Source organism: Quercus robur, chromosome 1 (assembly GCF_932294415.1).
Source record: "Quercus robur chromosome 1, dhQueRobu3.1, whole genome shotgun sequence".
Taxonomy (NCBI): domain Eukaryota; kingdom Viridiplantae; phylum Streptophyta; class Magnoliopsida; order Fagales; family Fagaceae; genus Quercus; species Quercus robur.
In genome coordinates, this window is record NC_065534.1 from 9799362 (window position 1) to 9809611 (window position 10250).

At 35.2% G+C, this 10250-nt stretch overlaps 2 protein-coding genes across 2 annotated transcripts; both read right to left on the bottom strand.

Moving 5' to 3' along the window:
- Positions 1-1219: 1219 nt before the first annotated feature.
- On the bottom strand, positions 1220-1833 carry LOC126714518 (ankyrin repeat-containing protein BDA1-like; the record flags this gene model as incomplete). The annotated part of the gene is made up of 1 exon (XM_050414737.1): positions 1220-1833. A coding segment is annotated over one exon (600 nt), but the record flags the coding sequence as incomplete, so codon positions are not given.
- Positions 1834-4475: 2642 nt separating this feature from the next.
- LOC126719794 (ankyrin repeat-containing protein BDA1-like) lies at positions 4476-6415 on the bottom strand. The gene is made up of 2 exons (XM_050422312.1): positions 5705-6415; positions 4476-5468 (listed from the first exon to the last, which is right to left on the bottom strand). Exons 1-2 carry the CDS (start codon positions 6338-6340, stop codon positions 4737-4739), a joined length of 1368 nt encoding a protein of 455 aa, XP_050278269.1. The 5' UTR covers positions 6341-6415; the 3' UTR covers positions 4476-4736.
- Positions 6416-10250: the final 3835 nt, after the last annotated feature.

Genomic DNA, 10250 nt, shown 5'->3' on the forward strand with positions numbered 1-10250 from the left:
TTGCTCATTATAATGCATAGAAGCAATGACGTTTGGATTGCAAATTTTGAGTAGATGACATTGGGTGCTTGCCTTAGAAACATAAGCTAATTAAATTTTATACTTGAAAATTCTTAGTGGGAGAAGAAACAAAAATAAAAATTGACAAACATGCACATTTAAGATGCATATAGCTCCAAGCTTGGCTTATTTAATTTTATATATTTTTTCCCCTTCAATTCTTCCTCCATCAGTAAACACTTAGCATTGAGCCATGCAGCTGTCCCTTTTAAAGACAAGCCTTATAAGACCATGCTACACAAGTGGCGGAAGTATTTAGTAGGAAGATAAAAAGAAGCAGGCAAATATATACATACCAGAAAGATTCCCAAAATCGAGTTAGGATTATGACCGTCAATGAAACCATATAGCCAATAGGGAAAATTATTAGGTACTTCCGGAATACTATAAATGCGTACTCCCTCCTCTCACATGAATGGTGGGTCCCACTATGAACATTCATGTGAGAGGAGGGAGTACACATTTACGGTACTCCGGAAGTACACAATAATTTCCCAACAAACAGATAGTGAAATAAGGGATAGCCGTACTATTCGATAAATGTCCTGGGATGGAATGAGGAGAAGAATTGTTGAGTATGAGAGCATAAATGTCAAAGAATTTAATGACAAGAACACCCAAAAAGGAAATTTTCTAAGACCAATGGGTGTCCCTGCTTCGTTTGGAATAGGAGCACTTGAATTGAATTTTCTGATGGCCGGTAATGTGCTATTGGCTTCAGAATGGTAGTCATCTTGCCAAAGTCCCCCAGGAGGGCTGAGTACTCCTTGATACGTGACAGTCATAAGAAGTGTAGCAACCACCAAAAGCATATTGCGCCTGTCGTCTGATATTTCGGTCCATTCACCAATACAATGCATTCTTATTTTTTCTCAATATATGAGAATGAGGACCATAGGTCACGTGCATAATAAATTACTTTAGTAAGAGATGAAGCTGGTAAAGCTCCAGCACGCCGTAGCATAACCTTGATCTCGCGATTTTCTATTTGATTTTGTTGTCCCAACATATCCCCTGCTGTATTACCGTTTAAATTCTTAGCGTTTATATCAACACTAGAATATTATAACTTCCTCACTGCCTGCAAAATTTAGTGATACAACAAAAATAACCATGATGTATTCATTAGTAGCAATTTGCAAAGCTAGTGAATCATTTTTAGACATTAAGCTCTTAATTTTGATCATACAGTGGGACAATATTGATGTTCACAACACAAACTTTACAATGTTTCTTTAGTTTGTAAATAATTGAGGAATGGAGAGGGCTTGCCTTGGGTTGATTTTTGGATACTGCAATGTGCAATGCTGTGTTGCCTTCCTCATCCTTCCAGTTCAGGACTTCACTCTCCCACAATATTGTATTTTGAGACCAATTCTTTCTGAGCCATCGCATCAAGTGTAGAAAAGCCTCCAACTTGTCGTATTTCAAGGCAATATGCAGAGCATTCTCATTTCGAATTGTCACATCTTTAATAGATTTGGGATAGACTTTGAGAAATTCGTCCAATAGATCAAGGTGATCTTCTGTTATTGCTGCATAATGCAAAGGAGTCATACCCTCCCTTCCTTGGACACGGACAAGGTTCCCATCGACCTTTAGAAGCCGAAGCACCATCTGGGTTTGCCCATTTAGTAAAGCAAGGTGAATGGGATTGAACCCATCTGGATTTGGCCTCCAGGCAAATGAGGGCTTTAATCTCATCAGCTCCATGGCCAATGGGATGTGCCCAGCAGATGCAGCTATGTGTAAAGGAGTATCAACAAATGGTAGTTGTTACTAGTTGATCGATGTCCTCCAAAAGTTTGACATCCTCCATAATTAGGATGTAAAAGGCATGAATATTTCCATGTTGAGCAACTTGCTTCATTTTCTCAATTCTCTTATCCATATTTGAGAAAGTTGCCATATTAAGGTATGATTTTCCTTGGTATGTACTTCTTGATGTGTGGCTTGAATAAGTAGTGTCGCATACAACAAAGCCAATAGTACAGCTTAATCCTATTTGGTTTAGGAAATCTTTTCAAAAGGTCACCTAATTAACTTTCACTTTGGGTTAAATTCTTATTCTTTCACGTGTTTGAATGGCTTTGGATTATTAATTATTTCTTTTTTATTTTAGATTGTGCTCCACTTCAGGCAAGCCAACTTTAGAGTAGTATAATTTAGCTCCCTCTTGATTCTTTCCTTATGTCATAGCCTTCCTTATTTTCGAGTGATCTGAGGCTTTTTGGTTTATTTTGCATTTGGGTTTTGCAAGAATATTATGTATTACTATTGTGATCTACTTATTTATTTTTTACTAGTTTTTGTTAGATCCTTTATAGTCAGGCTTGGTATAAAGTTTTAAGGACTACTATGCAGCTTAGCGTGACTATGACACCAACTGATGTAATGTGGGCGTGGCTTTGATAACAATTGATACTCCAACTTGCCTCGTGCTGCGTGTTCTGTATAGGTCTGGCATTTTGAAGGAGTTCACTTTTTCTATGTCATTTTTCTCATCCCTAAGACCATACTCTTCCTCCTCTACAAATTGTAGATTTTGTTGGCACTTTTTAGGCTGGTTGACAATGACTAAGGCGGCAAGCTGCTCTGATTCTGATAGACTGATACACATCAAACCGCTCCTCTGTTCGCTAAAAGTGTGCCTCATTATCTGACAATGTGTGAATTTTGTTGTGGCCAATGGTTTTGGATTTGCATGCTAGAGAAGATTAGATAGCTTCATAATTTTTTTGTTGTTGTTCTTTTTTGTTTTTTTAATGTGAAAGTTTCTTTGTAAGGAACAAACAATCCGCATTTCAAAAATAATTAGATGTTCATCATATCTATATGACAAGGGATTAGACAGGTGGCTTCCATTTAATCCCCCAAAAATACAGAGAGTATCAAATGGTTCTCACGTTAGGTATAGGCACAAAAGTTGAAAAAAATTAAAGAGAGTTGAAAAAAATTAAAGAGAAATTTTGGGCCCCAGCCCAAAGAAAAAAAGAGAAATTTTTTTTATTGGTTATATATATATATATATATATATTTTTTTTTTTTTTTTCTAGAGCTGCACTTCCCTCTTTCAAAGACTTAGACCTCTCCATTTTAATTAGCCTAGCCCAATTAGCAACTATCAAACTCAAAATTTTAACCAAAAAAAAAAAAATCTTAGTTAGCCCAATATTACAGTATTAGCATCAGATGTTTTAAATGATATATATTTAGTATTTAGAACACCAAATACCAAAAACACTATTGTACGAAACATTTCAAATACTATATTAAAGTAGCAAAAATAAGTTTTGGTTTGTAAAAATAAATTTTTTTTTAACAGCTGATGCTCTTAAGACACAATATTATTTTGTATTATTTTGTCTTTGTTGGTAGATAATTACATATTAATGTATTAAGAAACAATGATTTTGTGTATTTATCTTGGTTGATATTTTGTTACTACAATATGGATACCTATTAGAAATTTTTTTTTTCTTACGCTTCGGCCCCCTAAATTGAAATCTTAAGTCCACCCCTAGGTATAGGCTCAAAAGTTGGAATGGAAGTCTAAAAGTTTTGGAACAAAACCAAATTAAGGGATGATTACTTCAAGTGCGAAATGTATTTAAGAAGTTTCAAGAAGTTCACTCAAGTTCATCATCCCCCATTTATCCTAGTAGCAGTTCAAAAATTGCATATTTGAGGCTAAGAGAAGAGGAAGATCTCCCCTCATAAACCTAAATTCAGGCTTTGTCACTGTATCCAAAGATAACATTGGGTATTTATGCCATTCCAAACATAAGCTAAATTTTATACACAAAATTTCTTAGTGAGAGAACAAATCTATATAATATCTAAAAGTTAAAGTATAATATTTATTATTATTACACTTTTGTTCAACCACATCAGCGGGTATGTCATCATTTTCTTTCATCGTTTCTTCAAAAAATATGTATATAAATATTAATATATTAAATAATGAATTATGTCTTTACTCATTTTCAAAACTAATAATAACTTACCTATCATGATATTGATGATAGTTCATAAATAAAAATAAAAATAGAAGAAGAAGAAAACAAAAGTACCATAAAAAATAGAAGAATAGGTCAATGAGCAATATAGCAAAATAATAGTAGTAATGTAAATCGGGAATATGACCATCACGTGACCAGTGGCACGAGTTGGTAAATCTTCATTGTCACATTATTTTTCTACCCATAAGAGGTAACAAAAGTTAATCTCAAAATCAGGATCAATTTGATAGGTATAAAAACAACGAGTTGTAAGGAAGATCCAGGAGTGTTTTTGCATTTAACCAAAAACCAAGTGATTTGCATTTTGGCCTTAAGCTGCTTTGCACATGTTAAATCCATAGAACTATAGAAGCAACATCGTTTGGATTTCAAATTTGATTCACAAATTCAAAATTTAAATAATGCAAAGGCAACTAGATTGCTTTATTGCAAAATACATTATATTTACTGTTGGCATTGGGTACTTGCCTTAGAAACATAAGCTAAATTTTACACTCAAAATTTCTTAGTGGGAGAGGAAACAAAAGTAAAAATTGACACACCAATTAAGATGCATACAGCACCAAGTTTAGCTTATTTATATAATTTTTGTCCCATAAATTCTTCCTCCATGAACAAATCAGCAAACGACTTAGCATTGAACCTTGCAGTCTTTTAGAGTAATGCCTTATAAGACCATGCTACACAAGTAGCAGAAGAATTTAGTAGGAAGATACAAACAAACAGGCCAGTAGAAACATACCAAAAAATTTCCCAAAATCGAGTTGGGATTATGACGGTTAATGAAACTATGTAGCAAATAGATAGGGAAATAAGAGATAGGCGGACTATTCGATAAATGTGCTGGGTTGGAATGAGGAGAAGAATTGTTGAGTATGAGAGCATAAATGTCAAAGAATTTAATGACAAGAACACCCAAAAAGGAAAATTTCTAAGACCAATGGGTGTCCCTGCTTCGTTTTCAAGAGGAGCACTTGAATTGAATTTTCTTATGACCGGTAATGTGATATTGGTTTGATTGGCTCCAGGACTCTGGTCATCTTGCCAAAGTCCCCCGGGAGGGCTGAGTACTCCTTGATAGGTGACAGTCAAAAGCAGTGTGGCAACCACCAAAAGCACGTTGCGCCTGTCGTCTGATATTTCGATCCATTCACTAATAAAATGTAATCTTGATTTCTCAAGCCTTGAGAATATAGTCCATAGGTATTGTGCATAGTAATAAACTTGAGGAATAGATGAAGATGGTAAAGCTCCAGCACGCCGTAGCATAACCTTGATCTTACTATTTTCTACTTGAGTTTGTTGTGCCAAGATATCCCCTGCTTTTTTACCCTCTAAATTCTTAATGTTTACATCAACACCAGAATATAATAACTGCTTCACTGCCTGCAAAATGTCAATCTAAATACATGAGCTTTTATTCTTTTGTTTTTCTTTTTTAAATTATGATTGAAGAAGAAGAAAAAAAATCATGATTACTAGCAATTTGCTAAGTTAGTGAATCATTAAAGACAATGAATTTTTGGCATGTTTAGACAATAACACTATATATAGATGTTCACAACACAAACTTTATGATATTTCTTTTGTACGTAAATCATTGAGGAACGGAGAGGGCTTGCCTTGGGTTGATTTTTGGATACCGCAATGTGCAATGCCGTGTTACCCTGCTCGTCCTTCCTGTTGAGTACTTTACTCTCCCACAATATGGGATTTTGAGACCAATTCCTTCTCATCCATCGCACCAAGTGTAGAAAAGCCTCCAACTTGTCGTATTTCAAGGCAATATGCAGAGCACTCTCATTTCGAACTGTCACATCTTCAATAGAATTGGGACAGGCTTTGAGAAAATCTAACAATAGATTAAGGTGATCATCTGTTTCTGTTGTTGCCGCTACATAATGCAAAGAAGTGATACCCGCCCTTCCTTTGACACGGACAAGGTCCCCATCGACCTCTACAAGCCGACGCACCAGCTCGATATGCTCATTTTGTAGAGCAAGGTGAATAGGGCTATACCCATCAGGATTAAGCTTGCTAGAAAATGAGGGCTTTAACCTCATCAGCTCCATAGCAAATGGGATGTGCCCAGCCTGTGCAGCTATGTGTAAGGGAGTATCAACAAATGGTAGCTTATCCATGTGCTCCAAAAGTTTTACATCCTCCTGAATTATGAGGTAAAAGGCATCAATATTTCCTTGTTGAGCAACCTGCCTCATCCTCTCAATTCTCTCATCCATATTTGAGAAAATTGTCATATTATGGTATGGTTTTCCTTGGTATGAACTACTTGATGTGTGGCTTGAATAAGTAGTGCCGCGTACAACAAAGCCAATGGTACGGCTTAGTCCTATTTGGTTTGGGAGGTCTCCTCAACAAGTCACCTAATTAACTTTCACTGTGTTAAATTATTATTTTCCTTCACTGGTTTGGCTGGCTTTAATTTGGAATATTAATTATTTCTATTTGATTTAGATTGTGCTCCACGTCAGGCCAGCCAACGTTATAGTGGTATAGTTTATCTCTTACTATTTCCTTAAGTCATAGCCTCTCCCTTATATGAGAGAAAGAGAGAGAGGTTTTTCGGTTTATTTTGTTGGGAATATACACGAATTTCTAAGTCGGTGAGAAATGAAATACAGATAGAAAAATGACACAGACAAGGCAATCACACAAAAAAAAAAAAAAAAAAAAAATTTCACAGTTCAGTAATTTACCCACATTCACGAAGTTGCAGTAATTTCACTATTTTCAAGAAAAATATATAAAATGTTGCAATACAGTTTTGCTTTCTAAAACAACTCTAATAAAAAACAATAGGATTTTTCTCCCACACAACATATTTACAATGGGCCCAAGCTTCCGCTTCATAGACTAAGTCTCAAAAAATCTCTAGTTAAAAAAGTAACATTTTTATATCAAGTCGAATCATATATATAATTCGAATTAAACACAAACTAGGCACCACATACAAAAATATTTTCCATTTGGATTTTGAGAGGGTATTGTGTATTACTATTGTGATCAACCTATTTTTTTATTAGACTTATTTATTTATTTTTAATATTTTTAAGATCCTTTCTAGTAATGCTTGGTATGAGGTTTAAGAACTATTGACGGAGAGTAGCGTGACTATGATACCAATTGTTGTAACGTGGGTATGGCTCTGATGATAATAATTAATACTTCAATTTGTTGGCGTTTTTTAGGCTGGTTGACAATGACTAAGGTGGTGAGCTGCTCTGATATACATTAAACCGCTCCTCTATTCATTGAAAGTGCACCTCATTATCAAATAATGTGTGAATTTTGTTGTGGCCAATGATTTTGGATATGCATGGTTGAGAAAATTCAGAAGCTTCATCATCTTTTTGTTGTTGTACTTTTTTTCTTTTCTTTTCTTTTCATGTGATAGTTTTTGTAAGGAACAAACAATCCGCATTTCAAAAGTTATAAGATGTTCATCATATTTATATGACAAGGGATTAGACAGGAGGCTTCCATTTAATCCAAAAAAAAAAAATTTAAGAGTATCAAATGGTTCTCACGTTAGGTATAGGCACAAAAGTTGGGAATGGAAGTTCTCGCGTTAGGTATAGGCACAAAAGTTGAAAAAGAATTAAAGAGGTTTAGGTGGTTCTTCTCACGTTAAGTATAGGGACAAAAATTGGAATGGAATTCTAAAAGTTTTGGAACAAAACCAACTTAAGGATTACTTCAACTTTAACATGTATTTAAGAAGTTTTCACTCAATTACATCATCCCCCATCTAAGTAGTAGCAATTATGCTTTAGTGGCAGCTTCAAAATTACATATTTGAGGCTAAGAAGCAAGACTTAGATGACCATGGGCCAGGTTTGGGTTACCCGAACCTGGCCTAAAAATTATGTCTGTGGATACCCGAACCTCAAAACCCAATCTGGCCTAAAAATTATGCCCGTAACTGATACCTACCCATATTTCATGCCCAAGGATATCCAGACTTGACCCGAATCTGAGAGAGAGAGAGAGAGAGAACTATAATTTTAAGTTAGAAACTTTTCCATTCAAACCTTAATTTCTTGCTGTAAGAGCAACGACCGACAGGACTGCAAGTAAGACTGCTTAGCCTCCCCAAGAAAGCACACATGGTACTCTCTTGATGGAACAAAAACTAAACTATTAGCTTCTGATAGTAAACCTCGAACCCACAAGGGATTTCCCTGAATCCACATGGAGATAAACTAGAATCTACCAAAGAAAGGATTTTACAAAAGTCTCTGTTTATTGATAATATTCTTATTTGCCTCTGACGGCTACAAAACATAAAAATACTGAAGAAAACGTCTAAAACCCTAATTCGCACTAATTATGCAATTAGGTGACAAAAACTGAAATTTACCAAAAATGGCAAAATTGAGTTAAATGCAAAATCATAAATTACTAACCTTAAGGGTCGTCTCAAAATAAGCAGGACTTTATGATAGGCCAAAAACGAATTGACCTCTTGTAATTAATTAATTGATTAATTAGTCAAGTTTATTAATTAATCAAATTAACATGCAAATGCGTGGTAGCACAAACAAATCACCAATAAACTAAGTATGCAGCTGAAAATAAATTGACACGGTGATTTGTTTACGAATAGGGAAAACCAACATGACAAAAATCCCATCTGGTGATTTTAAGGTCACCACTCCCGAGAATCCTCTATTATCACAACAAGCGGTTATAAGTAAAGGAATCCCAGTACTTTATACCAACCTACAGTTGAACCCTTACCCCAATACCTAATTGGACTTGTTCTATAGTGACAATCTCTCCTTTTGAATGCACGGCTCTCAGTATGTGACTAACCAATTGCGCGGATCCCAGTACGCGACTTCAATCACCAACTAAAGAAGGTTGTTGGCTACAAAGTTCTTCAATTCATCCAAACGATAAAGATCGAGAAGCTCCTTGATTACAAAACCCTATGGTGCACAAACACAGCAACTTCTTCACAAGAAAGATGAACTAGGGCAAATTCTGTCTCCGATCACAATTTACTTGAACAAACTTTGCTCAACACTTGCACAACTTGTTCCACCTTTGACGGCCCTTAAAATAATCATTTTATATGTCTAGGGTTGTGAGAAAAGAAAGTTCAAATATACAATCACGAATTGGAGTCAAAACAGTCCTGAAAAATTGTTTTTCATAAACCTCAACAGATGTCTATCTGTCGAGCTGCTGTCGAGCCACGAGCTTGAACAACTCTACAGGTCTCGATAGATGCTAGCTGTCGAGATTTATTGACAGACGCTTTTCAGCTTGAATCTTGGACAGACTTGCATGGCTTAAACACTTGATCTTGAAACAAGGTTTCTTGAAGTATTAAACACATCCTAAATATACCCAAATACAAGTAAAGTGCGTTTTGTCAAAGGATTAGTCAATTATATAAAATAGTGACATATGTTCCTAACAAGTGAATCACATATGTCCTAACACTTTATTCTGACTTTTGAGCAAAAAATTATTAAGGAAACAAAAAATTACTATAAATGGAAAAATTGCAATTTTCAGGGCCTAAATAAAGGAATTCGCCATTTTCAGGGGTACCTCATGGCAAAGCAACAACTATTGCTCAGAATGCCGTTTCGCTTCAGCTTGCCAAATTTCATGCGATTCTAACTCCGAGGCCCATGATTTCTACTAGTGTTTTTTTAGCTTGCACAATAATTTCAGACGCACATGAGAGTCCAAAAAAGCCATGGCGGTCTATTCTACATCAATCATGGTGGCATGAGTTAGTTGGTGAATCTTTATTGTCGAGTGATGTTTTTGTCCATAAGAGGTGACAGAAATTAGTCTCAGGGTCAGGGGTTAATTTGATGGATATGAAAACATCAAGAAGTTGAAAGGAAGAATTGAAACACCGGGATTGTTTTCGCTACTGACCCAAACCCAAATAGAAGTTTTTGTATTTTGGCTTTAAATTTAATTAAAATTTTCATCGTGCCAAGACTGCTTTGTACATATTAAAGCCATAGAAGCAACATCTTTTGGATTACAAATTTGATTTACAAATTCAAAACTTAAATAATGCAATGGCAACTATTTTGCTTTATTGCAAAATACATTATATTCACTGATGACATTCAATACTTGCCTTAGAAACATTAGCTAAATTTTACACTCAAAATT